At 59.0% G+C, this 27,470-nt stretch overlaps 14 protein-coding genes across 14 annotated transcripts; 7 read left to right on the forward strand and 7 right to left on the reverse strand.

Annotated features, from left to right (window-relative positions):
* Window positions 1-20: 20 nt before the first annotated feature.
* Window positions 21-1,317, forward strand: GGTG_08943 (hypothetical protein; the record flags this gene model as incomplete). The annotated part of the gene is made up of 2 exons (XM_009226785.1): window positions 21-1,170; window positions 1,237-1,317. Exons 1-2 carry the CDS (start codon window positions 181-183, stop codon window positions 1,315-1,317), a joined length of 1,071 nt encoding a protein of 356 aa, XP_009225049.1. The 5' UTR covers window positions 21-180.
* Window positions 1,318-1,529: 212 nt separating this feature from the next.
* On the forward strand, window positions 1,530-3,477 carry GGTG_08944 (NAPE-hydrolyzing phospholipase D). The gene is made up of 2 exons (XM_009226786.1): window positions 1,530-1,866; window positions 1,911-3,477. The coding sequence occupies exons 1-2, from the start codon at window positions 1,607-1,609 to the stop codon at window positions 2,893-2,895; spliced, it is 1,245 nt and encodes a 414-aa protein (XP_009225050.1). The 5' UTR covers window positions 1,530-1,606; the 3' UTR covers window positions 2,896-3,477.
* GGTG_08945 (hypothetical protein) lies at window positions 2,968-7,521 on the reverse strand (the record flags this gene model as incomplete). Its single annotated transcript, XM_009226787.1, has 6 exons — window positions 2,968-3,560; window positions 3,712-3,786; window positions 3,877-4,385; window positions 4,515-5,241; window positions 5,320-6,917; window positions 7,474-7,521. 6 exons carry the CDS (start codon window positions 7,519-7,521, stop codon window positions 3,032-3,034), a joined length of 3,486 nt encoding a protein of 1,161 aa, XP_009225051.1. The 3' UTR covers window positions 2,968-3,031.
* GGTG_08946 (epoxide hydrolase 2) lies at window positions 6,780-8,521 on the forward strand. Its single transcript, XM_009226788.1, has one exon. The coding sequence runs from the start codon at window positions 7,619-7,621 to the stop codon at window positions 8,453-8,455; it is 837 nt and encodes a 278-aa protein (XP_009225052.1). The 5' UTR covers window positions 6,780-7,618; the 3' UTR covers window positions 8,456-8,521.
* A 366-nt stretch (window positions 8,522-8,887) lies between these two features.
* Window positions 8,888-9,486, forward strand: GGTG_08947 (serine palmitoyltransferase 2; the record flags this gene model as incomplete). Its single annotated transcript, XM_009226789.1, has 1 exon — window positions 8,888-9,486. One exon carries the CDS (start codon window positions 8,888-8,890, stop codon window positions 9,404-9,406), a length of 519 nt encoding a protein of 172 aa, XP_009225053.1. The 3' UTR covers window positions 9,407-9,486.
* Window positions 9,487-11,483: 1,997 nt separating this feature from the next.
* Window positions 11,484-12,357, reverse strand: GGTG_08948 (hypothetical protein; the record flags this gene model as incomplete). Its single annotated transcript, XM_009226790.1, has 2 exons — window positions 11,484-11,802; window positions 11,894-12,357. 2 exons carry the CDS (start codon window positions 12,355-12,357, stop codon window positions 11,484-11,486), a joined length of 783 nt encoding a protein of 260 aa, XP_009225054.1.
* A 1,234-nt stretch (window positions 12,358-13,591) lies between these two features.
* GGTG_08949 (hypothetical protein) lies at window positions 13,592-14,472 on the reverse strand (the record flags this gene model as incomplete). Its single annotated transcript, XM_009226791.1, has 6 exons — window positions 13,592-13,690; window positions 13,804-13,835; window positions 13,915-13,924; window positions 14,075-14,134; window positions 14,295-14,318; window positions 14,467-14,472. The coding sequence occupies 6 exons, from the start codon at window positions 14,470-14,472 to the stop codon at window positions 13,592-13,594; spliced, it is 231 nt and encodes a 76-aa protein (XP_009225055.1).
* A 419-nt stretch (window positions 14,473-14,891) lies between these two features.
* Window positions 14,892-15,731, reverse strand: GGTG_08950 (hypothetical protein; the record flags this gene model as incomplete). The annotated part of the gene is made up of 3 exons (XM_009226792.1): window positions 14,892-15,104; window positions 15,185-15,381; window positions 15,649-15,731. 3 exons carry the CDS (start codon window positions 15,729-15,731, stop codon window positions 15,070-15,072), a joined length of 315 nt encoding a protein of 104 aa, XP_009225056.1. The 3' UTR covers window positions 14,892-15,069.
* A 520-nt stretch (window positions 15,732-16,251) lies between these two features.
* Window positions 16,252-17,048, forward strand: GGTG_08951 (hypothetical protein; the record flags this gene model as incomplete). Its single annotated transcript, XM_009226793.1, has 2 exons — window positions 16,252-16,766; window positions 16,817-17,048. 2 exons carry the CDS (start codon window positions 16,252-16,254, stop codon window positions 17,046-17,048), a joined length of 747 nt encoding a protein of 248 aa, XP_009225057.1.
* A 177-nt stretch (window positions 17,049-17,225) lies between these two features.
* On the reverse strand, window positions 17,226-18,453 carry GGTG_08952 (hypothetical protein; the record flags this gene model as incomplete). Its single annotated transcript, XM_009226794.1, is given in 2 exon segments — window positions 17,226-17,397; window positions 17,415-18,453. 2 exon segments carry the CDS (start codon window positions 18,275-18,277, stop codon window positions 17,226-17,228), a joined length of 1,035 nt encoding a protein of 344 aa, XP_009225058.1. The 5' UTR covers window positions 18,278-18,453.
* Window positions 18,454-18,743: 290 nt separating this feature from the next.
* GGTG_08953 (hypothetical protein) lies at window positions 18,744-21,511 on the forward strand (the record flags this gene model as incomplete). Its single annotated transcript, XM_009226795.1, has 6 exons — window positions 18,744-19,051; window positions 19,199-19,348; window positions 19,942-19,999; window positions 20,177-20,953; window positions 21,011-21,151; window positions 21,203-21,511. 6 exons carry the CDS (start codon window positions 18,744-18,746, stop codon window positions 21,509-21,511), a joined length of 1,743 nt encoding a protein of 580 aa, XP_009225059.1.
* Window positions 21,512-22,240: 729 nt separating this feature from the next.
* On the reverse strand, window positions 22,241-23,558 carry GGTG_08954 (hypothetical protein; the record flags this gene model as incomplete). The annotated part of the gene is made up of 3 exons (XM_009226796.1): window positions 22,241-22,251; window positions 22,333-22,939; window positions 23,076-23,558. The coding sequence occupies 3 exons, from the start codon at window positions 23,556-23,558 to the stop codon at window positions 22,241-22,243; spliced, it is 1,101 nt and encodes a 366-aa protein (XP_009225060.1).
* A 365-nt stretch (window positions 23,559-23,923) lies between these two features.
* Window positions 23,924-25,622, forward strand: GGTG_08955 (hypothetical protein). The gene is made up of 2 exons (XM_009226797.1): window positions 23,924-24,769; window positions 24,813-25,622. The coding sequence occupies exons 1-2, from the start codon at window positions 24,452-24,454 to the stop codon at window positions 25,491-25,493; spliced, it is 999 nt and encodes a 332-aa protein (XP_009225061.1). The 5' UTR covers window positions 23,924-24,451; the 3' UTR covers window positions 25,494-25,622.
* Window positions 25,535-27,072, reverse strand: GGTG_08956 (hypothetical protein). Its single transcript, XM_009226798.1, has 2 exons — window positions 26,542-27,072; window positions 25,535-26,494 (listed from the first exon to the last, which is right to left on the reverse strand). The coding sequence occupies exons 1-2, from the start codon at window positions 26,690-26,692 to the stop codon at window positions 25,707-25,709; spliced, it is 939 nt and encodes a 312-aa protein (XP_009225062.1). The 5' UTR covers window positions 26,693-27,072; the 3' UTR covers window positions 25,535-25,706.
* Between the last annotated feature and the right edge of the window lie 398 nt (window positions 27,073-27,470).

The following is a 27,470-nucleotide window of genomic DNA, read 5'->3' on the forward strand; positions in this document are numbered from 1 at the left end:
ATGGGTGGTATTCACACAAGCCACTCATAGACCAGTCCGGATCGGGATGGGTGACAATGGCGACTAAAAGACCTTGAGTGACGAAGGGAGAGTGACGGACGCAATGATGGGGATAATGTCGGTTTCGTTGTCCGAGTGGGAGGGAAATATTTCCTTTTCGCAAAAAAACCAACGTATGGTATGAGAGTCGAACGGTCAAACAGCCACATCGACATCATGCCGCGAGAAAAAGAAGACATGGACGGCGAGAGTAGCGCCCAGAATCCAGCCTTGCCTTCCGAAACACGATCGAGCACAGCGCCGACACCACAAAAGTCCTTCATGGGCCGCATCTACCACCCCCTGGGCTTCACCAAAGCCTACAACTTTGGCTTGTTTGTCGTGTTTGCAGGGGCGCTGATGGGCTTTACGCTGGCGCGGCTCCCGTTCCTCGACATCGACGGCGTCTTTTGCAGCAACAGCGCCGGTTCGAGCCCAGCCAGCAGCGCGACACGGCACGCCGCCCCCGGCGAGTGCTTCTACTACTCGGCGGCCGGCTCGCTCGAGCGCATCGGCATCATCATACACCTGGCCACGGTGCTGCCAGCCGCTTTCCTAGCCTGCTTCCAGTTCGTGCCCGCCATCCGCCGCCGCACCGCCGCGCACAGGGCCAACGGGTATGTGGTGCTTCTGCTGTCGACCGTGGGAGCCGCCAGCGCGTTCCCGGTGGCGCGCCGGGCGTTTGGCGGCACGCTTGCGACGCAGACCGGGGTCGGGTTCCTGGGGATCGCCTTCCTCGCGTCGCTAGCGTTGGCGTACGCCAACATCCGGCGGCGACAGATTGAGCAGCACCGCGCGTGGATGCTGCGGGCCTGGTTCTACGCCGGCAGCATCGTGACGGCGCGCCTGATCATGTTCCTGGCCGCGTACGTGGTCACGGCCGTGGGCGGCTACTACATGCCCGAGCCATGCGCCAAGGTGGCCAGCCTGGTGGGCGGGCGCGACGCGATGCTGGCGCGATACCCCGAGTGCGCCGCCTTTTACAGCGGCACCAACCCGGACCAGCACGCCCTGGTGGCGGCCAGTATGACTCTGGGCCGGCCCGAGAGCGTCGGCGCGGCCATCGACCTCAGCTTTGGCGCGGCCATGTGGTTGGCCTTGGCCCTGCACGCCGTGGGCATCGAGATTTATGTAAGCTATGGGAAGTTCTGGAAGTGCGTGGGATCCGGCTAACAGTTCAGCTTCATCTAACACCAGCCGAGGCCGAGAGGCTGCGGCAAAAATCTTACCAGCGGCAGCTCGAATCGGGCATGGCGAACCCCGGGCAGGCCGGGCTGACGGCGGATCGACTGGGCGATGCTGACAAGTGGCGGCCTAGGGGATGGGCACGGGATTAACGATCAACGGGTAGTAATGCGAAGAATGTAGCGCGTCGGATTTAGGATTGTAGAGCCAGCCCGAGCCCGCGGGTTTAAACACCGACCAGGGTCTGCCACGTGCTGATATCAGCCCACATGTATCTTGATTCGATCCCGAAATTCCGCGGGGCCAGCTGGATCGGTTTCTGACCACCAAAAGAGCCCCGCCGTCGCTGTGCGTCTTCTGCTACGATGCCTCCAATATAACCATGGCGTCGTCGCTGGCCAGGTCCACGGCGCTTGCCCCGTCTGTAGCCCTTAGGCTACCCAAGCGACTTGTGCCGACGACGACGACCCCCATGGCCTACGCAGCCTCTGTCACCCCCACGACTGGCCCGGTCCCAGACAGCGCCGCCGCCAAGGCCCACCATGTCCTGGGCCGCCATGGCGAGCGCGTGGGCTTTGTCAACCCGCACCCGTCGGCCGGCGTGCGGCTGTCCATAACGCAACAGGGGTCGCGTGCGCTCAAGTACGTCCCCTAGTCCGCCAGGAAGCCACAGCTAACATCGACAGAGCGAAATGGCGAGGGGAACTGGCCATGCCCAACGGAAAGGACCACAAGATCAAAGTAGTCGAGCCCGCCCTCCTAAAGACCCGAGCCCCGCCCGCTTCCCTCCGCGCGACATGGCTCGGCCACGCCTGCTACTTTATCGAGTTCCCCTCGGGGCTGCGGCTGCTGTTCGACCCCGTTTTTGAGAAGACGTGCTCCCCGCTACCGGAATGGATGCCTCCGAACCTCGCCCGCATCACGCCGCCGCCGTGTCTTCCCAAAGACCTACCGTTCGTCGACGCCGTCGTCATTTCGCACTCGCACTACGACCACCTGTCGCTAAACACTGTCAAGGGCCTGGTGGCCACACATCCCGGCGTCCACTTCTTCGTGGGCCTGGGCTTGGCGTCCTGGTTCCGCTCCTCCGGCATCGACAACGTCACCGAGATGGACTGGTGGGAGGACAGGGAGCTGAAACTGGTGGACAAGGACGCGCAGCACGAAATCCTCGCCACCGTGTCCTGCCTGCCCTGCCAGCACACGTCCGGGCGCACACTGAGCGATAGGGACACGACGCTGTGGGCGAGCTGGGCTGTGTCGTCGGGTGGCCGCAGCGTGTGGTTCGGCGGCGACACGGGCTACCGCGCCGTCCCGCAGCTGCCGCGGGGCGAGGACGACTACGGCCCGCAGCACGCCGACCTGCCGCGCAACCCCGACTTTGCCGACATTGGCCGCCTGCGCGGGCCGTTCGACCTGGGCTTGATCCCCATCGGCGCCTACGATCCTCGGTGGCTTTTTAGTCCCGTGCACTCGGACCCGTTTGACGCCGTCGAAATATTCAAGGACACGCGCTGCGCCAGAGCCATGGGCGTGCACTGGGGGACCTGGGTGCTTACCACGGAGGCGGTGGAAGACCCGCCGCGCCTACTAAAGGAGGCACTGCGGAGGTCGGGGCTGGAGGAGGGAGTTTTTGATGTGTGCGCCGTTGGGGAGACGAGGGAGTTCTGACGTATCTACTGTCTGCTCGCCGTCCGCTCGCCGTCCGCTTCCAGTTACAAAATGGCACAGCTCTCCTCTTTCCTGTCTTTGGCGTTTTTAACGTGTGCGCCATTGAGGAGACGAGGAGTTCTGGTGTATCTGCTCGTTAAAAAATCACACAACTCTCCTCTTTCCTGTCCGCCTTCTTCCTTATATACACCTCGGCCTCAGCCCACCCTACCGCCCCGCCCTTCTTCCTCATCAGGTAGCCGTTGTAGCCCTTGTCGTCATGCCCCTCAAATTCTGGGTCTGACTCTTTGCATGACGGCGTCTTTCTGCACGGCTTGCACATTTTGTCCACATGGTGGTGATCCTCAATATTCCCGCCCCAGTCGGGACACGAGAAGCCCCGGGGCAGGTTCCAGTCGTTCTTGCACGCTTCACACCACTTGACGATGGGCTCGCTGATCCAGTCGCTGCAGGTCGGCGGGTAGTTCTTGTGCCTTCTAAACCAGCCGTTGCTCGCAGTCCCGCGGACTTCCACCCACCCTATACGAGGGAGATGGCTGATGACATTGAACTCGATGTCCGCATCCTCCTCGTCGAGCTCGGTTGCGTGGGGGCAGCGTTTGGCGTTGGCCTTTACGCAGCGGCAATGCTGGATATCCTGGTAGATGTAGCACATTTTGGCATGGCTTGCAGACGACATGTCAGGACCCGGAGCTCCCTTTTATACTGCCTTGCCAGTGTTATTCATCGTGCCATCACTGTTGGTTCCATCCGAGGCCAGATCTCGCACAAAGCACCTGTGTCAGTGCCTGTGATCGTTGTGCTGTCCGGTCTTACGACTGGTGTCGGCGCTCGTGCGACATCTGCTTGATGGTATGAGCTCCACGTACGCCGCTGTAGCTTGTTTGGCCTCTTGACGGGGCGGAAGGCAAACACTGTCCAACTTGTGACTGAGGCGCATTCACTGGCGATACTACCTAGGCAAAAACCTCAACGACATACCTCCCCCAGCTGACATATTCATCCCACCGCTCTTCGTCACCACCCAGCACAGGCGCAAGTGCCTCTCTGACACCATCGGTCAGTTTCTTGGCCCCGCACACAAACACGACAGCGCCCTCACCCCACATCCTGATCAGGTCCTTCCGCGTCGCGATCAGGTCAGTGGCATACTTCCCGTCCTGGCGGGAGTAGGCACGGTCCACGGTGACGACTCCGGAGAGTGCGTCCAGCTCGGCGCGGTAGAGGTCGTCGGCGGGCGTCTTGCAGCCGAATAGGAGCAGCATGTTTGGCTCCGGCGCGGGCGAGAGAGAGCGCTGTTGCACGAAACTGAGGAATAGCGCGATGCCAGTGCCGGCGGCGATCATGATGACGGGCGTGGCTGGGTTGGACGGCAGGCGAAAGCGCTGGTAGGCGTCTCGCTGGCCTTCTTGGATCGAAACATACAGCGACGACGATGCAGATAGGGTGGCGAGGTAGTTTGAGCCCACGCCGCGGGTCGGAGACGACGACTAGTCCACGACGGAGAACGTTAGGGTTGCCTGGAGTCGATTGCTGATAGATTGGGAGCGGCTGCGTAGGTAGTCCGGGCTAGACGAAAAGGAGTAGGTCCGGGGCAGCATACGTGGGAGGAGCGTGACGAATATGGGGAGCGGCAATGGGAGAGAGGAGTGCGGGATGGATGCCAGAATAGAGAGCAGGCTTTGCGGCATGGCCTCGAGGTTGGATGATTTGATCTGAGCGAGCTGGGCTCGGGTGGCGTCGTCGACGGCGTATTTGACAGGCTGGTCCAGCACAGCCGGGTTACCGACGGCCCGACGCAAGTCCCGTCCCGTAAAAATCTGGGACGCGACGGTTGGGATTTCGACAGGCACGTTGTCGAGCTTGAAGCCGGACGAACTGACAGTGACAATATCGGTGCTGTCCAGCCCGTAGCGGGACAGAGCAAGCTGGATCATGACCTCGTCGTTTACCGGCATGATCTGAACGTGCCAACCGGCTTTATAAGCCATGCTTTCGGGCAGCAGGATCTCGAGGTGGCCTTTCTCCACGCGGTTGGTCGCTGGATCGACAACAAGAGCCCTTGCTTGCGTGACAGTGGCGGTGGAAAAGCCTAGGGGAGGGCTGGGTGGCTGGGGTGTCTGGCCAGGGGTTTTGGTCACTGTTACCGACGCTGCAGTGGGCATGGTGGCTACGGCGTCGGGCTGCAGACGGCCCAGGAGCTGGCCGGTCCACGTGTCCAACATCTCGAATGCGTCGTCCTTGGCGTTGTTAATCCTGCCCATCTCCAGCACCCTTCCGGCACCGCACGCGGCGAGCCGACCGTCGAGGAGCAGTGGCATGAGATAAAAGGTCTTGGTCCGGTCGCTGTGCCCGCAGCCCAGTACGGCGAACTGCTTGCCGCCCAGATCGCCCGGCTGCAGCGTTTCTGTTCAGGCCATGAACCTTTTCGCGTTGGCGGCTGCTTTGCCGTGGTACGTGCCCAGGATGAAAACGGACAGCGATGGCAGGTTTTCGGCGCTGTCCATGGTCGCCACAGTCGGGTTGAAGCCCCTGGAGGACAAGTGCGAGGACAGACGGTTGGCGAGGGCTTCGCAGGTGCCCGTGTCTGGCCCGTAGAGAGTTGCGATCTGCCTGCTGCCAATGCTGGGTGCCACTGGGCTTACATCCTCTTGGCTCACATCCCCTCGCAGCTCCCTGTGCAGATCTGTCGCCGTCCGCCCGCGTCCCAGCCTCGCCTTGATGTAGAATCCGTCGGGCTTGATGGTTAGCAGATGCTTGATCTTGAGCTTGTAGTCAGGATCATGCATGCTCAAGTCAAAGTTCTGCAACAACATGGCCATGGCCAGCTTGCTCTCCTGCCACGTGAAAGTCATGCCCAGGCAGATGCGCTGTCCGTTCCCAAACGGCTTCCAGGCATCTACCGGCAGGGCTTCGAACTTTTCCTGCAGCATACGCTCGGGCTTCCACCCGTCTGCGTCGTCGCCGTACACGGCCTTGTCGCGGTGGATGGGATCCAGGAGACAGCAGACCGCCTCGCCGGGCTCGACCAGGTATTTTCCTGCAAGCAACTCTGGCTTGTACGGCGTGACGTAAAAGGCTACCGTAGTCGGCATCAGGCGCAAAGCTTCGCGGAAGACGGCGTCCAGGTAGGGGAGCTTCTGGATGTGGGACACTGTGATCTGCTCCGTGCCGACGACGTCGTCCACCTCCTCTTGGGCGCGGGCGAGGGCTTCGGGGCGTTTGAGGAGGTAGTACGTCACGAAAGACAGCATGCCCGACGTGGTTTCGTGTCCAGCGACGAGAAATGTGATGAGATTCCGCACAATCTCGTCGTCGTCTAGCTTTTCGCCAGTTTCCGGGTCGGCGTTCTTGAGCATGGCGTTGAGAAAGTCGTGCCTCGCCACCGGACGGGCCCTCCTCTCCTCCACCATGCCCCTGCACAGGTCCGTCATGAGCTGGATGTCCCTTTTGAACTTGCGCATGGCTCTGGGCCTGAAAACGCCCGCCCAGTCCGGGAGCATGGACTGGATGTCGGCCTCGCTGAGGATGGCCACCATGTGCTTGACAAACGGGTGGTGCTGGCCATCGCGGTAGAAGCTGTTGAACCGGTAGTCCATCATGCACAGCGCTATCTTATCCAGCGTCAGGCGCGTATAGTCCTGTGCCAGGTCGATTCGCTCCTCGGGGCCGTGGCGCGCCCACTTGAGACACAACTGCTCGGCGCAGTCCCTCATCTCGCCAAACATGCCGCGGATGCTGAGCGGCCCAAAGATGGACCTGAGGATGCGGTGTGTGACGCCCCATTGCCTGTTGCCGTGGTGGGCCGTAAACAAAGCATCTTGCACCACCTGCCGGAGCGTCGACACGCCGCTCGTGACCAGCTTGTGCCAGCGCGTCTCGTCGCAGACTTCGTGGGCCAGCTCCCTGGTGCAGACGCTTATCTCGCGCTTGCCGGCAAATATCATCTGGAAGATGGGGCCGTACTCTTTTGGATAGCGAGCATGGACTCGAAGGGTGCTTTGAGATCCAGGTGGGGGATGCTGCCGATGAGGGGGTAGGCTGTTGGGCCGGGGATTTTCTGGTAAGGGCAGCCCGCCTTCCTGGGGCACTCTGTGATTGCTGTGGCCATGATGATGTGAGGGCGAACTGATGTGAGGATGAACTAATGTGGCGGAGGCGTGTGGTGGCGGAAAACTGAAACAGCCAGGACAAGACTGGATATATGCAGCAGACAGCCCAACACTTACTGCAAGGTGTATTATCCTGTGATAAAGACGCAGACAATAACGCCGATAACAACCCTCACCGAAAACCAAGCCATTACCCAAAACGCGGGTTACCCAGCCTATACAGCTTCTTCCATGCAAACTGAATCTTCTCGAGAGGCCTCCGACCGATGAGGACAATCCTCATCAACCGCGACGTCGCGCAAAATGCCTCGTGCATTCGCATTTCTCGCATATTTAAATCCCTCACAACCCGGATTCATCCTCTAAGCCTCAGCCTCGAGTCAAGGGCGCATCTGCCAACATGTCACCCCTAGCCCCCGAAGACGCAACGCCTCGGTCCAGGCCAGCGGCAAAACCTACCACTAACCTCGAATCCTTGCCCGTCGCCCCCCGCGGCACCATCCTCCTGCTCCATGGCTGGCCAGACACCGCATGGACCTGGCGGCACCAAATCCCCGCCCTGATCGCCCCGCCTCTGGGCCTTCGCGTCATCGCCCCTAATATGCTGGGATATGGGGGGCACTTCTGCGCCGGATGACGCCCAGGAGTACAGCTTGAAGGAGATGGCGTCCCACATGCGGGAGTTGGTACGCCGCGTCCTGGCTGACGACGCCGACAAGAGGGTCTTGCTGATAGGCCACGACTGGGGCGCCGCGCTGGCCTGGCGAATGGCCGCGCTCTGGACACCCGACCTGCTCCGAGGTGTCATCTGCCACAACGCGCCCTACCTACCGCCCGATCGCGGGGCCTTTGTCGATCTGGACGCCTACGTGGCCGCCATCCCGTCGTTGCGCTACATGCAGCAGCTTGCAGGGGACGAGGCCGTGTCCGTCATCGACAACCCCGCCGACTCGCATGCCAATCTCTGCGGGTTCCTGAACGGCATCTACGACGGCCGCGGCCCAAACGGCGAGGAGTCCTTCACCGTGTCTGACGGCGTGCAAAAGCCCGAGACGCTGCGGATTATTGGGCCCGCCAAGCTGATGAGCAAGGACTGGATGGATGTGTACGTGCGGCAGTTTGCGGCCAGATCTTTCCGCGGGCCCACGAACTGGTACCGCACCAGGCGGGTCAACTACGAGGACGAGGAAGGGGTCGAGGTACCCCCGATCCAGCTACCCAGCATGGTGGTCATGGCATCGGGAGATGAGGCGTTGCCGCCGGCACTTACTGATGGGATGGAGTCGTGGTTTGCCGAGGGAATGCTGCGCAAGGAGATCGTCGACGGGGGACACTGGGCACTGGGAGAATGTGGAAACCGTAAACGGGCTGCTGGCCGAGTTTTTGGGCGGTGTGTTGAAGGTTTGATTGCTGCGAGATTTAGCATGGGTGGTATAAGCCTGAAATAGTCCCTGTTTGAGTGCCGCTGCGTTCGAATGATCGACATACCCGCCATGCAAGCTTTTTTGCCACGGCAGAACCCGGACATGGGGCCCCTGCAGATCTTTACTGATAAACAGCCTAACCCGGTTGAGGGCCCAAGACATGGCCTCGTGGGGATTTTGCCATTTCTAGTTTCCCGCCCGGAAACCCTATTTTGGCCACCTGTATAGTCGGGAACACCGTGTTATTGGCCAAAAGGGTTTTTTGCTATTGGTTGCTGTCGACAATGGGTACTGGGCTATGCAACTACAGAAGTGGGTTGTCAAGTACTTTGTCACTGGCTAAGTTGCAAGTAAAGAGGTCATGACAGATAAAGCCGAGCTGCTTTGGGCTCGGGTTGTCGAAATTGCTATTACCTTTTGTCATCCCTTGTTATCTCCCGTCACTTTTACCTCACAATGCCTGGCACGTCAGCCGGCAGCCACAAGCCTCCGCAGGTCAGCCAGGTCGGCAAGCTGCAAGAGCTGGTCTACTTGGGCATGACACGCCTGCAAATCATCCTCTTTTCAAGCCCCATGACACGCGCTTTGCACTCCTCCCCCTCATCATCCAAGTCATCGTCGCCATGGTCCGGCCACAAGCACGGCCCGCACTCCGCAGCCGGGCTTTTCAACTCCCACTATGTCGAGCCCATGTTCCTCTGGTGGGGGCTCAACACTTGCGTTCTTCTGGGCCCAGCCGTCGGTCTTGTGTCCGTCAAGGACTCGGACGACAGCACGCAAGCCGGCTGCTTAAACGGCGCATCCCACAACTACGCCGGCTCATATCTGCTTTCGGAGCGCGCTGAGGCCCTGCACAAGCTATGTCTGGATGTGCTCCCCGTCACGTTGGACTTGGGCGTGCTTTTGGACGCAGTGCACCAGTCGAGCTTGGCGACTCGAGCCTTTTACACATTTGGGATACACTATGCTCAGTAGCCCGGCGTATTGGACACAAAGTTCCCCTGACCATTCTCTTTCACGACATGCGCAGTGTTCCAGGCATGGCGCAAATTGCCCAGCTTATGCCGCCAGGAAGCAATATCCATGGGGTCATCTTTGGCGTCTACGCCGCTTCGGATGTGCGGCTAGCCTACCGGCCGGGGCGGAGAACTTGATTAGGGAGTTGCGGTATACCAGCCGCGGGTACATGTACACGACGTCGGTGCCGCCGTTTGCCATGGTTATGGTTATTGGGGTGTAGACAGCTGACAGGGAATACTTTGCTCTCTTCCCTTGTGCGTGCCCGTGACTCTCGTAGTCCAGGTCTACGGGGCTGCTTCTGAGGGCAGGAGAAACACCGAGTCAAAGCCAGGGGCAACTGTTAGGGCGTAACCATTCCGATAGGGTTCACCAGACGCCGGTGATATCTTGGTGTGAGGGGCTTTGCTGCTGGCAGAATAACAGTGGCCACCAACGGAATTGGGGTAAAGTCCGGTCGGCTGTAATTCTAATTACTGCGTTTTCTATTCGTTAATGATACCCGCATGAGGCTCCACGGTTTCCACGGACGTTGTGCCCGAGCCAGCCCCAAATGGGTAACAATGCCGGCAACATAAAGCAACCCAAACAATACAGTTTGGACCGCAGATTAGAAGGATACAGGTCGCCTGGAAAACGGCGGGCAACATATGCTGTAACGAACCGATTGGACCACCAAGCCAAAAGCGAAAGCCCCCGCTTAGTGGCTGGTGGCTACCAAGTGGGTTTATTATATCCGTTTGCGACATATACTCCCAGCGTCGAGCACATGGCGGAAAAAATGCGCCTAGCAAGCCATTGGCAGCCTGCCCTAATTATCGGCCTCCCTGTGGTTCAACACGTCGGGCGCTAATACGGGCCAATAACGATGCAGTTAGGTATGGGGGCCAGTTTTCTTACATGGCATGGGCACCCATTGGTGGTTTTGCAATGCATAGCCCCAAAAAATGCACTTTCAAAGTCCCGCTAATGCATGGCTGAAAGCCGTAAGGCCATTTGATGATTCGTGGGAGGTCATTTTTTACACATCCTTAACAGCGGGGACTGCATTCCAGTCCAGCCACTGACAGGAAGAAATGGTAAGACTGTGTGTTTGGGGGTACAAGATGCAAAAGTCGGCCTGAAAGGCTAATAGGGACGCGAACCACGAGGTACCCAGAAAAAGGTAACAAGCAGCGAGGCGGCCATGGCATATATAATGGGCATCTTGCTTCGATTCCTCCCCTGTTTCTTTTAATGGCACGCCCTTTTCGCTTCACATTTCTTTTTTGTTATCAAACATTTACATCAAATGCACTTGCTGTTAGGATTCTCGGGCCACTTGCCTTTTACCTGCAGCACCCGTTAGGAACCAGCGTAAAGGTTGCCTGCAAAGCTTCCCGCCGCCAGCCCTAGGCAGTTTCTGCTCCAAGTTGGCTGTATAGCAACGGGCACCGAGAATAGGCCATTTCGACAAGATGGCTACTGATTGGCCCCCACCTTTGGTAACTTCCAAGGGCGTGATCGGCTGGCTGCACCGACCAGTGCCGCACCGGCTGGTGCAAATTGCGAACGATTGACAAGGGTTTGGGCAATGTATCCCCCCTGCCCGGGCCCCTTTTGGCACCGGCCAACGGATCGCAGTGCCGTTGGTGCAAGGCGGCCGGTGCAACCTTGTGGCCCGTGCGATGCACCTCTGCACTGGTAGGTGCAGCACTAGCCGGTGCGGCCGATCAGGGTCTTGTTGGACGGCGGCAAAACTCAGATGCCAACCTTGGGCTCTAGCCTGTGGGCAACAACCTGCCAACGACCCTGCCTTAGAGGCACCCTGCACCACAAGCCACTTGCACAACAATCATATGGAAGAGACAAGCCTATCTAGGGTCAAGATCTGGACTAGCAGTGGGACGAAAACGAAACTTGAATTCCCGAACACGCGACACGCAACACCCAAACTACAAGCAAACCAAGCAGGCGGGTTCCGAAAGTTTCTTGGCACGATGGACCTGCTACAAGCCGTGGCGGAGGGGCCGAACTGACTTCATGAGCAGAGCGCCTACTGAGCCGCATTCTTGCTCCCCGAGGGTCTCCCTGGCACCCCATCACCGCAGCTCTGCACGTGTATGCGGTGCTCACCCGCATCGACGGTCGTTTCCCCGCAAACTCCGCACATCATGGACGACTGGGCCGTGGCCGGAGAGTAGCGCTCGCCGCGGTTGCTATGCCTTTCCCAGTGCTGGAGGTGGTTGTCCTTGCGCGTGCTTTCCGAGCCGCACCAGCACCGGTATTTGTACCCCCAATGCGTGCTACGGATATGCCGCAAGAGCTTGTTGTTGCTGGGGAACACCCTGAGACAATGAATGCACTGGCGGGGGCTAACCAGCAAGGAAATCATGCCCTGGTTAGCTGCGCGTTCTGCTAACCTCTCTCGCAGGTCCGTTCCGTAGACGGAGCGTGAAAACCCACAGGATAGTAGGCTGAGTTTCCACGCTCAATGCAGAGTCGGTGTTACCCAGCAAAGTGGGAGGCAGGTTGAGTGGTGGCTGGTTAATAAGGGTGTTCAATAGAGGCGCGTTGAGAGAAACTTGGGCACCGTGTGTGTGTGCTTGGAAAGGCTCGCCAGTAGGATCATATCCGGGGAAAGCTGGCTGCCAACCGGTGTTGGTGCTGGTATTCATCTGGCCCTGAGCGACATGGGAGTAATACTGAACAGAAGCTTGACCTCGGGCGGCAGTTTGATCCTGGTAGAACTCCAGACCCAGCCACAGCTCAGCTCCTTGTCTAAACTCGCCCTGTGCTTCCCTGCCTTCTCCGGTTGTTTCAGTCCGAGGTTGAGTAGCTGGATTGTCAGCACTGTAGCTAGTATTTCTCGCACCCGTAAAGACGGCGTGCTCTGGCTCCTGCTCGTTTTCGGTGTCTGTCGTCCGCATCTTACTGGAGTTGTTCCCGGTGTGGTGGTGAGATGAGAGGCTAACAGAGAAAAGGCGAAAAAGGCTCCTCTTATCTCTCAGGAACTAACCTCCGAACTATTTTTTTGCCCCCCTGTCCTGCAAATCTCAACGGCTAGGTGTCGGATTGGCCAGGGGAGCGCGCAGGTTGAGGTGAGGGCAGGCCAAATAACCAAAGAGGCCGATTGGACAGTTTCCACACCTACAAATGCGGGACGGTGCTGTGCATGCAGGCGCCATTTGCCCTGCCAGCGCAGAACTTGGGCGGCTAGCTAGAAAATCTGCAAGCCGTTGAGGCCAGTATAGAGCCGAACTAACCTGTAAAGAACTAGTTGGACCACTAAGCCAAAAGCGAAGACCCCGCTTAATAGCCGGTAGCTGCCAAGTGGGTCAAATATCCTTTTGCGACATAACCAATATGACAACATACATAAGAAGCCCGCAATTTTTAGTGTTGATCGAGATAACTCTTAAGTCCACCAAAACAAAATCTTAAAACTGCTTCGCGCTTTGGGAGCTTTAAAACCAATCGAGAAATACTTATAACAATGGGCGGCTTGTTTTTAAAAGCATTAGCTCGCTCAGTAAACGGCAATGTTCATCCCTCCACGTTGCTTTGCTTTCGCTAAAAACACATTTGGTTATAAATTACAGTGCTTCCTATACGTAGCATTGTTACAGGGGTGCAAAACAGGCTTGGGAAACGAGTTCAAATTGAAACTGGGAATCACTCAGGACTTTAAGGAATGCTTAAAAAAACAAAATGCCTTCGAGGTATCGGGGCAAAAGGTCCTCTTAATATAGCTAGGCAGTTGGCCCGTGCGCGGAGGAGCTACGCCCTTTCCGCAGTTACCGCGGAGTTTGAATGCTCACCGCTACAAGTTCCCCGCATGAGCCGGCGCCTGTCCTATGCAAGCGATCGGGCCAATCTTCCTGTCCCGCCACGGTGTCCCGTGTAATAAGGATTTACAAATCGCAAGGATTACAACCCTTAATGCGGTGGATGCAAAATACATTTTTTCCTTATAAAACTAAGCTAAACGGATGTACCGCCAGGATCCACCGTATTAAGGTTTGTAATCCTTAGGACTTGTACCGGCTTTGCGCGCAACGAACCGATTGGGCCACTAAGCCAAAAGCGGGGGCTTCCGCTTCTAACTTGGTGGCCCAATTGGTTCGTTCCAGTTATGGGCCCGGAAGGTCGCAGGTTCGATTCCTAGCAGCGTACCCGCTTAAAACCTGTAATTTCCTTTGCATTTTGCCAGAAGGCAACCACTTTACAAACGTCCACTACTGACGTAAGCACAGTTGTCAGCTACAGTTTTGTAGCATAAATTGTTACGGTACGGTCGCTTATAAGAACTTCGTATAGGTTGTAGCTTTAGCTACAATAACGTTCCTCTTTCACCTTGGTGTAACGGGTACTACCTTGGTTTGGTCCCGTAACATAAATAGTTTTACTACGGGCAAATTATCCGATCGTTACTGCGAACGCTCGGTACAATTTAAAGGGTGTATCGCAAACGGATATAAACTTACTTAGTAGCTGCTGTTACAAAGGAAGCTATTACCAAGGGCTAGCACACTGTTCCAGGCCTTGGCACAGAAGATTTGCACGGGCACCGGTGCCGCACAGGGTAAATGCGTACCGAACACTCGTCGACAATAACAAGGGTGCGGTAGCGAGTACCGCACTTACGAAAAAGGGGATTACTGTATATAAGGAAGGTACAGGGCCCTCGGCCTTGTGCCCGTTTTCCTTTCTTTTTCAAAAATTTAAATCAACATACAATAAACCCTATCTGGCACCGTTTGTCCGTTATAGCTACCAGCTACTAAACGGGGGCCTTCGCTTGTAGCTTGGTGGCCCAATTGGTTCGTTACATTGCGGATATCCACTCGATCCCGTTAAGACTTACTGGCAAACTGGCGCTTATATTTAACTTCCCTCAGCAACCCACGTTTACGCGAGTTTTGTAATTACTCGGTGAGAAAGGAACGGCTAAGTGCAGAATCACAACCGCTCCTACGCATATCTACGTCCTCCGGCCGACGCAATTCCCAAGGTATTGTCGCCACCGCTCAACCCACTAACATGGTAGCTAAGCGGTCGAGGACGTGTGTTACAGTTAATCCTCTGCTCCTAAGGTAGGGCACCTGACGAGTACTTAAACAGTAGCACGTAACTTAACAAGCTGAGGGGATTTACAAAGATCTTGGGTGCGGTTTAAATGCTTGCTCCAAGGGATGCCTAGAAGCTAACTTAAATTAACTAATGCCAGTGCATTTATTAAGAACTATCTAAGACAATAGGAAACTGTGACAAAGAGGACAGTGTACACTGTAGAGAGGAGGTCTCAGGCATGGATATCAGCTGCCTAAGGCATCGGAAGAGCGGTCCCTCTGCCTGGGAGCGTATGACGCTTCCAGGCATCAGGAGGAAAGCTTAGTAAGCAAGGAGGACAGGGGAGTCACGTGTATATAAAGGGCAGAAACCCTACGGGCCCTGCACTTCAGATCCTTTCCTCCTTAGAGCAAATTAACCGGAATAGCTTCACACAGTGCTTATCCCTTCTGCCTGCAACAGAAACCCTTCCTTTTTATACCGGTGGTGCCTTCTTACGACTTCCCTTGGCTTTGTGCCTCTGTTTTTTGTGATCCCAGATCCAGAGATCCCTACCTGGATCTGTGCCTTTATCTCCTAAAAATACAGATCCAAGATCCCCTTACTTATGTAGCCAGTATCACGTGAGTTAGCAAGCTGGCAGAGTGGGGTAGGGAGGTCCAAGGTGTGGCCCAAGCCGCCTACCTCCCCTTGCTCCTAGCTGTTGGTACGGTCGTAACAACGTGCTCCAAAGGAGGCTATCACCAAGGGCCGGCACATTGTTCCAGGCCTTGGCGCGGAGGATCTGCACGGGCACCGGTGCGGAGCACCAGTGTTGTACCGGGCAAATGCTTACAGAGCGCTCGTCGGCAACGGCAGGGGTGCGGTAGTGGGTACCGCACCTGCAAGAAAGGGGTATCACTGTATATAAGGAGGGCACAAGGCCCGCGGCCTCGTGCCCGTCTTCCCTTCTCTTCAGAGATTTAGATAAGCATACAATAAACCCTATCTTGTACCGTTTGTCCGTTATAGGGGGTGCTATTCGGCATATGTGCTGTTTGCCTTGACGCCGCCGCGACTATCCTCCGAAATGCGTGAGCGATGCGCCACTGGTGGCAGACGCAGGAGCGCTTAGAAGTCCTTTCACGTCCGAAGGTGGAAGCATTCACGATACGACCAGGCCCAGGCGAAGGCGCGGTGGGATTTCTGCGCAAATGGGGTCTTGCGTGGGGGTGGATGCGGAAATGGCCATGTTGAAGCTGCAGTCGCGCCTCCCCCAACCCTGCTAGCATGGCCTAGGCTAGCGGCAAATCGAGAGACAGATCTAACGAATACCGAGATCTACGTCACATTGATTGGCCACTTCCGATCTGTCGTTTTGCGGCTCTGCGTGGCCTGAGGGTTGCGTCTGCAGCGTGGAATGACGATGATGTACGCTGTACTCCAGAGAAATAAGGGCAATAAACATCTGGGCTACCTGCCAGCCCCACGCGATGCCCAGACAGGTTGCTCGCTAGCAGACGCAGCCACGGTTTGAGTTTGGCGGCGCCGTGTAGTAAAAGCCACCTCGGCATTGAACCCGGCCGAGCGGGCCTGGCCCTCAGGTCGAACCATGGTAGGTGGACGGCCAATGGAAGGGCTGTGCCCTAGCCGGAATGCAGTCAGACTCACTGTGGTACCATGCATTCCTGGCATTATATAGCCTGCGTCCGTCAGCCATCTGGTCCCATCAGTTTCCCACTCCCCAATCTCCCTTGTTCAAAAAAAAAAAAATGGTGACAGAGACAGAGACACCCGGCCTCCCCGACTACGTGACGGACGAGAACGCCGTCCTCAAGGACGAGGCAAACTGGCGGTATGGCAAGGCGCCCGACTACAGCAAGACGCGCGGCGTCTGGAAGGACAGCAAGAAGATGAGCCACACGGCTGGCAGCCTCCCCGACCTGGTCGAGAAGCTCGTCAAGAACTGGGAGATCGAGGCGTCGTTCAAGAAGGACCTCAAGGACTGGCGCACCGTCGACCCGCTCGAGTACACCTTCTCGGTCAATGGCGGGCCGCCACAGTCGGGCGAGCACATGCTGCAGGTGGGCACCTATAACGCCATCATCGAGTCCAACGAGTACTACTGCCCGATGCGATCGTCGTTCGAGGCGAGCCACAAGTCATTCAAGCGCATGATGCCGACGTTTGCCTGGGAGGTGCTCGAGGTGTACAGCGGCCCGCCCACGGTTGCCTTTCGATGGCGGCACTGGGGGACGTTTAAGGAGGACTACGTGGGCGTCAACGAGTAGGTACTCCGAGACTGACATTTCGAGACTTGACACTGACACCGCGCAGCAAGGGCGAAAAGGTCACGGTCAAGGCGCACGGCGGCCTCATCGACATCGAGGGTGTGCTGGTGGCCAAGGTCAACGAGAAGCTGCAGATCCAGAAAATCGACGTGTGGTTCGACCCAATGTCCATGTTCCGGCAGATGCAGGACCCGGAGGGCGCTAAAAAGGCCATGCAGGAGAAGGGGGCGGTGGAGGAGCAGGAAAAGAAGGATGCGGAGAAATTGAACGCCGAATGAGAGTGCAGCATCCGGGTGCACGGCATGAATGTAACCCAGGGGCGGGGTCGACGTATGGTTCTTTTACCGTCAGCCGTCGTAGCATCGCAGTCGCTTATTCTCGTCCATGTCCATTTCGGTGCCGTCTAGTCTATCGTCATGTCGCGTGGGGTCTAGTTATCGCAATGTCAGTGTCGTCTATCGTTGTCCGCAGCCCGCGGCCCATCCAATCTTGAACAGTTTGTAGCCGTCCTCGTCTCCCCGTCCCACGCCCTTTTGTTTGGGAAGCATCTCCGTGTGCTGTATTATGAAGCGCTGGTCCGAACCACCGTCAAATGCCATCTCCACCGTATCGCTGATGCCCTCGAACCTGCCGGCGGCGCGCACAGTGGCCACGAGCAAAAAGTCGCCGCGAGGAGCATGCAAGTCTTGACGCCTGTGCCCTGGTTCGCGGCCACGTTGGAGGCGAGGTTGGCGAGCACGGCCGGGTGGTAGTCGGTCGCGACCACGGTGGCGTCGATGCCGAGACGGGGCAGCAGGGCACCTAGCACAAGACCCACGAGGCTAGTGCCGGCGCTGAGCTCGACGACGCAGGGTGATGGCCCGAGTGCGGCTCTCGTCAGGCCCAAGCGGGCCGGGGCGGCGCAGGCCAGGGCGGCGCAGGCCAGGGCCGAGAAGACGATGGAGGCGCCCCAGCTCTGCAGGCCGACATTGAGGTGGTCGGGTCCAGACGGGTCTGCGTCAAAGAGGCACACGCGCACGGGCGGCGCGTCGAGCTTGGGCGCGACGGGGAAGGAGAAGTCGCGCGTGATGCCGCCGTCGTCGCAGTCGGCGCACTTGTCTGCGGCTTCTGGGCCAGTCACGGTCAACGCAGCAATGACAACCGAGGCCTCGTCGACTAGCTGGTCGCGCTCGTCGTCGGTGGCCTGCAGCTCGTCGGCGCGTAGGACCACGGTGCTCAGCCAGCGAAAGGCAACGTTGCGCTCCAGGGCGTCGGCGCGCAGGCTCTCGAGCGCGGCTTCGTGCTTGCCCAGGACGCCATCTTCGTTGCCGGACGTGTAGCCCGAGTCTGCCTGTGGCGGCGGTGGTCTGTCATGGCGACGGTAGATGTCGGCGGCCGACGGGGCCAAGGGGCAGTAGATTGCGCGCAGGTTGGCCACGGCCGCCAAGACGACGCTGGCAGGCAGCTCAGGCAGGCACCGCGGGGGAGGCAGGCTGGTTGGCGCCAGCGGGATACGGGGAGGGGTCATCAGAACGCCATATGTGAGAGGACAGGTGCCCAGTCAGCGGGGGAAAAAAAAATACAAAAAAAAACATAAAATTCCACCCCATTCATGGTGGATCCTGTGGGCCACGCAAACGAAGCCATCTTGATCGCTAGGGTGAGTGCAGAGTCAGGCATGGCCGTGTTAGATTTCGATGCTGATGCCAATGCCAATGTCAACAAGAAATGACAGCGATGTCAGTGTCATTAGGCAGGTTTGACAGCGGCTGGCGCCCCGTCGCAGTAAGAAGTGGGGCGCATTACTGTGCCCAGTCAGGGCCAAGCATCGACACCGCGTGTAGTCATGCGGACTAAGACAATCGACGACCTCGTATATTAGCAAGAGTGCTCTGTCCGTTTGATGGGTAAATGTCAAATCGGGGGGCAACTTTGGCCTCGAAATCACATACTCTGCACCCGCACCTCTGCCCTCGAATATCCCTCCTAACAACATGCAAGCCCTTTCTACCTGGCCCCAGACGCAGCTGGGCAGCCTATCCGGCCTGTTGTCTAGCGGCTACGAGGCCATCCCCCAAGACCCCACCAGCACCCACAGCGCCGTCTACAGCTTCGTTGACAGCGACGAGTTCATTTATGACGGTAGCGAGTGGGACGACGACATCACCCGCTCGGACAAAAAGGCGGACGAGACTAACAATAGCAGCCTCGACAAATGGGGCGACTACTCGGGGTCCTGGGAGAGCCCGTCCGCAAAACCGGCCGGTCCGAACCCCAAGAGCAAGGCCAGCCCAAAGAGCCGGTCAGGCTTCTGGGGTTTATTTACCAAACAGCGGCAGCCATCCCGTGCTGAGCCTCTTCGGCACATCTCATGACTTTGTACAATATCTAAGCAAGCTTTTCTCGGCGTTGGGATTTGGGCGTTTGGGCATAATATTTTTGGATTTAGCAAATCACAATCTCCTTGTGTTGTCATCGAGATCCAGCAGCTCCAGGCGAACGCCCCGGGCGTCGGCTTTATCCCTGACGCCTGCCGCGCGCGTGAAGCCATTTCGACTTGGCTTGGGCGGCGCTTGCTCACCAACAATGTTTGCGCAGGGTTTGTCTGATTGCGCTTTCTCGGCCAGAGGCATTGGACACGCCACTCATATTGAAGCCAAAGTCGGTGCAAATCGGCGGGCGCCATACGCCACTTGGGTACGCCCGCGTGGCTTGATGTCTACGTGCTACTACCATCTAATCTATGAGCTGCAGCCTGCAGTGCTGGGCTATTGCGCAGGTACACGACTGCCATGTGCTCAACGTCTCCGCCCTGCTACGCCAGCACATCCAGATTGTGCTTTGCTTGTCTACACACCACACTGCCATTCGGGCATCCATATCTCAATGTGGCGACTAATACGTGAAGCTTCAAGTCTATTACGGGCTGAATTATTTAGTGAGGCACAAGAGCACTGCCAGATGCGTCTCTGCAAAGGGCTGCCCGAAACAACTTGAACCCCACGAGCGTCCTGTTCGTGCGTTAGCCGTCACTGGCCATTTCTGGCATGGCGCCGCCCTAGAACCTGGGCACACGGCCCTCGACCGCGCTTGGTCCGATCTTGACGACCACTAGGGCCGGTTATGTCTGAACCCGCGCCCTTGTCAAGGTTGTTTCACAAGCCAACTGGCACATGCTGCCCCGCACCACAGGCACTTCGAACATGCACCGGGGCTGCCGGCTCATGTCGGTGGCTTTAAGGCCGAGCGGGTGAGCTGCAGGAACTGAGATAGTGGCGAGGTTTATTTATCTTGAGCACTCGCCTAGCCTGGGCCGCAACAGGTGAGGACGATACAGACAGGCAGACAGGCAGACAGGCAGACAGGCAGACAGGCAGACAGGCAGACGACAGCACAGGGGGTAAAATGACGGCTATACGGGCACCAGTTTATGTGGGCAGCCAACCTGGCGTGCGAGGGCCGCTGGGCAGACCGCAAGGTGAGCATGCCCCTCTGCTGGCCAGAACGATGCCGACACGGACAAGCTTCACCTACCGCCTGCCTCCTGTGCCAGGCGCGGTGCATGCAGTGCGACGAGGGAAAGCCCGGATGCGCGCGATGCGAGAGGATGCGAATCAACTGCCCCGGCTATGGGGAGTCGCAGAAGAAACGCAGGGGATCGCCACCAAACAAAAATACAGCGCGACGGCAAGCGCAGGGCGACGCAGGCGCCCGGAAGCAGCCGGTCCCGTTCGTGGGCCAGCGCTGGGTGGCGTACACGGAAAAGCTCGAGTCGCGGTGGCGCCACATGTCGACGTGCCCAGACGAGGCGTTTGAGAACGACGGCAAGTTTACCGTCATGCTGCCGACGCCCTTTGGCACCATCCCCACCTGCGTCGAGGTGCCCATCGCGGACCGGGCCCGGGCCTTCTTCCTCGACAGCTACGTCAGGGCGCCGACACGGCCAGGCGAGCGGGGGTCCAACTCGTTCATCCTGTCCATCCTTGGCAGCGGCAGCATCGTGCCCTGCTTCGAACACGCCTTCCGGGCTGCGTCACTCGCTGCCCTGTCGACCCGGCTGTCTTTCCGCCGCCCGAGGGCGCAGGCCCAGGTCGAGTACATCCGCGCCATCCGCGCCGTCAGCGACGCCATGCAGAGCCTGGCGAGGGGAGAGGAGAGCAAAACGCAGACGCTGGCATCGGTGCTGCTGATGGCAATATACGAGGTGAGTCGACAGCCCGTCAGGCAACAGCCCATTGACAGCCCAAACTAATATCAACAGACGCTCGCCTGCCCCAGCCAGCAGATAGACGCCTTTGAGGCGCACGTCAGGGGCGCGGTGCAGCTCATCAAGCTGCTGGGCATGGAGAATCTGCAGACTCCGGAGTGCAAGGAGATGTTGATACTGGCACGAGGCCTCATAGTGAGTGGACTGTTGGACAGATGCTGACACAGGAGATGCTGATCGACTTAGCTCGCGCTCAAAGTCCTGCCCGGGCACGAAACCTCCTTCACCGACACGCTCATGCAGTCGCTGATGCCGGTAGGGTACCACGACATGCTGGGCCAACTGGGCCTCTTGATGGCGAGCCTAGCCTGGCAGCGCGGACGCATGGTGCAGGCCATCGAAAGCGGCCAATACGGCCCCGGTGTATTTCTGGACGCCGCCGACTCGTTTGAGCGCGGCGACACCATCCCCGAGATTCTTACTCGCATGCGCACCTCGACGTCCGCCGCTCCCGGGTACGGAGCTCCCTGCACGCCCACCCAGGACGGCGTGTAGGCGCGGCATGATGGCAGTCCAGTGCTTTGGCCGCGCTCCCCGTCCCTTCACACCCCGTTGGCGTCCCCACCCGAGGGAGGGAGGCCAGACCCGGGCCAGCAACCCGACACCGACGAGGGTATGCAGATGCTGGGCTTTGCCGACTATAAGGAGGCCAGCTTCTACTCGACATGCATGGCGGGTAGGCGGCCTGCTGGTTAGTCACAACACCGCACGCTGCCTGGCGTGGCTCAGCTTCGCTCAAGGCAACGATTCGCACGCCATACGAGAGCGACCCCGAGTACTTGCTGGCGGCCGAGATGGCGCAGCGGGCCATCCGTGGCATCGTCCGTTGCATCCAGTACTATAAGACGGCGCTAGTGCGGCCCACAGCGTGCGCGCCCTTGCGCCCCGGGGGCACAACCGAGTTCACCATGATCGCGTCACTGGGGGCCCTCTACGCAGGTCTCGTGTCTCAGTTTTGCACTGAGCAGCAGAGACGAGTGCTCCGGGCCGCACTGCAGAATATTTGCGACGGGGGCGGCATTGGGCAGGTGTCAGCGCTTTTGAAGGTAAGCACACTCATCCACAGTCGAGGGCTAGCTAACGGGAGACGAAGCGATGCACCATCGTTCCTAGGGACGACATTGAGCGCGACAGAGACCGTATGCGAGCGAGGAGGGGTTAGAACATAAGGGACTCCAGACGAGACGGGGGTTGCAAAAGATGTCATTTCATGTTCTAAATAAATCAGACCCAAACTCCAGTAAAAAAAGACATGGATGAAGTGCAAATGCTGAAATAGCTGGTGGACCAAGCCACGTGAAGAAAAATGGGCTTACTGTTTGGTGGTCTCGTTTGCAGATTCGGCGACTTGGGCGCCTGCAGCGTCGTCGGGGCAGGCTCAAGTGGCTGCGCCAGGAGCAGCACCGACAGGAGCCCCATCGTCAGAAGCACCAGTAGCAGCATCGGCACCGGTACCAGCAGGACCAGCAGGAGCGTCGGGGGCACCAGGAGGAGCACCACCCGGAGCGCCACCAGCCGCGGCGGCACTATCAGGGGCGGCGGGTGCACCAGGAGCAGTGGGAGCGCCGCCCGGAGCACCAGCGCCGAGAGCAGCGGGAGCAGCGGGAGCAGCGGGAGCGCTACCCGGAGCGCCACCAGCCGCGGCAGCACTATCGGGAGCGCCGCCAGGAGGAGCGCCACCAGGAGGAGCGCCGGGAGCACCAGCACCTGGAGCACCAACACCCGGAGCACCAACACCCGGAGCACCGGCGCCAGGAGAACCAGCACCATCCGAAGCGCCGGCAGCGCCACCAGGACCTCCAGCAGCGGCGGGGTCACCACCTGCGCCAGCAGCATCAGGAGCTGTGCCAGCAGCAGCGCCAGAATTACCCCCTGCACCGGCTGGACCAGCGCCTGGATCACCACCGGCTGGAGCCGGGGCCGCTGGAGCACCCCCCGGACAGTGAGTCGCCGGAGGGCCGCACCACCCCTCCTTGCTGCAGCACGTGCCCTGAGGACATGTCTTTCCGTCCTTGCACCAGCCGTCGGTCGCGGGGGCCTGTCGGCGACGGGTGCCGACGTTGCGGCGCAGGCGGCGGCCGGAGCCATACGAAATGGCCGGGGACATTCCGGGCTCGGTCGAGGGCTGGCGGGGCATGGCGTCTTGGGTGGATGCCTCGGCAAAGGCTGGGTAGATGATTCTGGGGTGGGCTGGGGAGTGATGGGTCTTGTGCTGTCTGTTCTTGCTGTGCCCCGGCCTGCTCTTGCGCTGCTTGTACTTGCGCTGCTTGTACTTGCGCATCTTCATGCACGGGCAGTTGGCCCCGAGGTGCTTGTGGCGGTACTTGGGCCTGCCGGTGGGACGCAGGCGCTTGGTCACCGTCTTGGTCACGGTGACCGTCGCATTGCTCGCGCGGAGGCCCGAGGGCGTGGCTGTCACCGTGGTCGTGGCGACGGAGCCCTCTGTGACGGTCGAGACGACACTGGTGGTGACGGTTGCGGTTGCTTCCTCGGCGAGGACCGCGGCCGAGAAGGCCAGAATCAAGGCGACGGAGAACCTCATGGTGTTTTTTGGATGGTTTGGATGTTTGCTTGGGTTGGTGGCATGCCTTGATGTGGATACCTGGACTTCTTGGAGAGCCCTCGCCAGGTCTTATATCCATGGCACCTCAGAGGGCAGCAGCGCGCCAACATAGCACCCGCCAACGCCATTCCGCGTCTGCTGTTGGCCGCCGTTACTGTTGGGCTCGCCGCAGCAGGTAATGCCAAGTAAGCTGGCATTGCGTCGATCGCGAATCTGCTGTCGGCGATCTGCCGTGGAGGTCGGGCGTCAAGGCGTGGTGCGCGGTGGCGTCGCGATTGATGGTGGGAGTTGGGTGCTGAATCCTGTCGCGTTAGTCACGTGATACCACTGCCCCACTGCCCCAGTAACAGCACAGCCGCCGCAGTAAGCATTACTGGTCTGGGCTGGCACTCTGGCCTCCAATTCGGTCCCTCTTTACAGCCAACAAAAATAGCGCTAAACCTCCAACGGATGTCCGGTCGTCGATGCTGTGGCTCAGGAATCGGCACTAAGCGTCACTGCCGAAGGAAGGACAGGTCTAGAGCTGGAGCGCAACTTCCGCCAAGACCAGCGAGAATGCCAAGATGCGATGTCACAATCTCGCGATTTTGCGACCAGACCATCGGTCTGGAAATGCTAGATATCTGATTCACGGTCCAAGCCGACGACGAAGCTGGGAGGAAGCAAGACACCTGCAGTTGCACCTTCCCGGCTCTGCGAAGTTTGCACCTTCCAATATCAGACCAGACGTCATGGACAGACCGTGCCAAAGTTTGGCGCCACCATGGCTCCGGACTGCGCTTTGATGCCCGTCTGGCTACGGGTAGTGGAATGTCCCTCTAGAAATTCTCAGGAGACGACTCTATTCTCCTAGACGAGCAGAGGTCGGCACCATGGTCCATCTACGCTCGCGACGGCTCCTGATCGCCCTGCCGGCAGCCTTTGGCCTGCTCGTCCTGACATACGCCCTCACGCGCCTCCTCGTCTTCCTCGCCATCTTTGGCATCTTCCGGCCGCACGCGGGCATCGCCATCAGCCAGCCCGAGATCGCCCTCGCCCACAACCGGAGCGATGACCGGGTGCCGGTGGTGCCCAAGATCACGCACCAGATCTTCCACGCCTGGGAGCACCCGGGGAGCACGAAGCTGCCGCCCCACTGGGAGGAGGCTCGCCGGACGTGCCAGACGCTGAATCCAGACTGGGACCACAAGGTGAGCACGCCGGCCGGATATGCGAACGGCGCTGACGGGACAGATCTGGTATACCGATACCTCGCGGGCCTTTCTGGCTGAGCACTACCCATGGTTCCTCCCGACCTACGACGGCTACAGATTCCCGATCCAGCGCGTCGACGTGCTGCGCTACTTCCTGCTGCGCCACTATGGCGGCATCTACCTCGACCTCGACAACGGCTGCGCCGCCAGCCTGGACCCCCTGACCTATTACCCCGCCTTTACGACCGACGGCGGCCGCGGCGCGCTCAGCAACAACATCATGGGCGGCCAGCCCAGGCATCCCCTGCTCGTGCTGCTGACGGAGCAGCTGCCGACGTGGGACTGGAACTACTTTCTGCCCTACGTCATCATTAGCTATACGAGCGGCCAGTGGTTCGTCACGGCCATGTGGGAGCGTTACCACTGGCTGCTGCGCGACGGCACCGTCCCCGGGATGGAGGGCACCGGCTGGAGGCCGCTACACCACGTGCTGATGGAGATGAGGCCGGGGGCCGACGGCTGGGTCTTTTTCACCCAGGTCCGCGGCGGCACCTGGTCCAACTGGGACAGCCACTTTTTTCCGTGGCTCGGCGACCACCTCGTAGAGGTTGGCGTGGCGGCTATGGTGCCGTTCCTGGCGATCCTGACGTGCGTGTGGTGCGCGCGTCGGTCTCGACCTCGGTACCGGCCGTTGGCGGGTGAGGAGCACAATCTTGGGTAGTCTGGTGTAGACGTCTCATATGAATACGAGTCACTGGTCGGTGGGAGCTCCGGAACGGCAATTATAAGGATGCCGGTCCACCAGTAATAGCACTAGTAGATTCTTATACATGCACTGCAAGGTCCTGCCCCAGTTATCAATCTATATACTGTCCGTCACTCAGGCCGGCGCAGCACCCTCGGCGGGCGGTGCTGGCTCGGCTGCTGGTGCCTCTCAAGCAGCAGCAGGTGCCTCGGCTGCACGAGGGGCCGGGGCCGCAGGAGAGGCAGGCGGCGCGGCTACAGGAGCAGCAGGCGGCGCGGCTACAGGAGCAGCGGGCGGCGCGGCTACAGGAGCAGCAGGCGGCGGCGCCGTAGCAACAGGCTGCTGGGCGGCTTCAGACCCCGAGGCCCTGGCTGTGCCCTTGCCCTTGCCCTTGCCTTTGCCCCCAGCAGCCGACGAGGTCGCAGGCGGCGCTGGCTGTGTGGGAGCGCTGTCGGGAGGAGGCGGCGGCGGCCCCCCGCCCGCCTCGGGCGGGGCCGGGACAAAGGCGGCGGCCGACAGCTGAATGGAAGCGGCACTGCCTCCCGACGGGGCGCCACCGTCGACATTATCCTTTGCCTGGGCCGACAGCTTGGCGTAGTTGACGACCTGGGCCGTGTTGGACGGGTTGATGATCATGACCTGGCCTAGCTGGCAGTGTGGGCCCGTAGCGCAGTATAGGAACATTGGCTTGGTGTCGGTGATGGGCACGTTGAAGGTGCCGACGGTGGTTTGGCCGGCCTTGTAGGGGATGTGGCCGCTGTGGACGGCCGTGGCGACCGTCTTCTGCAGCGGCTGGCACGCGGCCGTCTCGGGGCTCTGTGTCACGGTGTGGTTGCCCTCGGCGAACTGGAACTGGATGACGTCGCCGACTGCTGCCAGCATCATGCTGGGAACGAAGAGGGCCTGGGCGCCGCCGACGACGATGGGGATGAGCTGGTTGGCCCGCTTCCGAGGGGCTCGTTGCCCAGCATCTCGGGCTGTGACTGTTAGTTGTGCGCGGGCTGAGAAGGGGTGCTCGACATACCTTTGACCGCCGCCTGGAACGCCTCCTCGACCGCCGCCTCGTCCGTCAGGTTCAGCTGTGTCCTTGTGACGAGACTGGGGATATTGTGTGTTGAGTGCTGGGGCAGGGCCATGGCCAAGCTGGCCAGAGAGAGAAGATAGTGTGACCGCATTGTGAATGTAAAAAAAATGGCTATTAGAAAAAAGTCGGCGTCCAGGCTGCTATGGAAAAGAAGTTCAGTGAACGAATAGAAGAAAAAAAACCGGTCTACGGCTGTCACTCGTGCAGAGGAAGAGGATGGAGATGCAGAGGCAAAGATGGAGACATCAGGCCAGGCAGGGCTTCTCCTCTATATGGTGCCATCGTAGCCCCTGCCGAGCTTTTCTCCGAAAACCTTCGGACAAGCATACATAAATGGGATGACGCCCGCGCGACGTCGGTCTTTGACGCATGCCGACATCTTGGAAGGCAGCTCGGCACCTGTATACGGGTGGTGGGCGCTCCCCGCAGCTGCCGGACCCGCCGCCATCCCCTGGTATGTTTCAGATCGACGTTGATGGAACGGACGGGTGGGGTGTCCGCATCTGGCAGTTGGGCGGCGAACATTTTTTTAAGAAAAAAAAAAACTGCCATTCTGCGTTACAGGTGTTTGGTTTCTACTGATTTGGTTAACTGCCACCACCTGCAGACTAGGGTGCCGGGACGCACGGCGCATAGATGGCATGGGTATTTATATCCGTGCACCGCATGAAAAGAATAACGCGCACTCACAACCAAAGGGCCTTTACTTCAGAGGCTATTTCTCCACAACAATTCATCGCACAAACATATTTTTATATGCAATTTAATGGGCTGCCATTTCCCCTTCCGTTTTGCTATTTTTTTCCCCGGTATTTAAATCATTCTTGTTGTGGTGTTGAGGCACTGCAATTGATTGAGTTGGTTTGGTT

This window comes from Gaeumannomyces tritici (genome assembly GCF_000145635.1).
Source record: "Gaeumannomyces tritici R3-111a-1 unplaced genomic scaffold supercont2.4, whole genome shotgun sequence".
NCBI lineage: Eukaryota > Fungi > Ascomycota > Sordariomycetes > Magnaporthales > Magnaporthaceae > Gaeumannomyces > Gaeumannomyces tritici.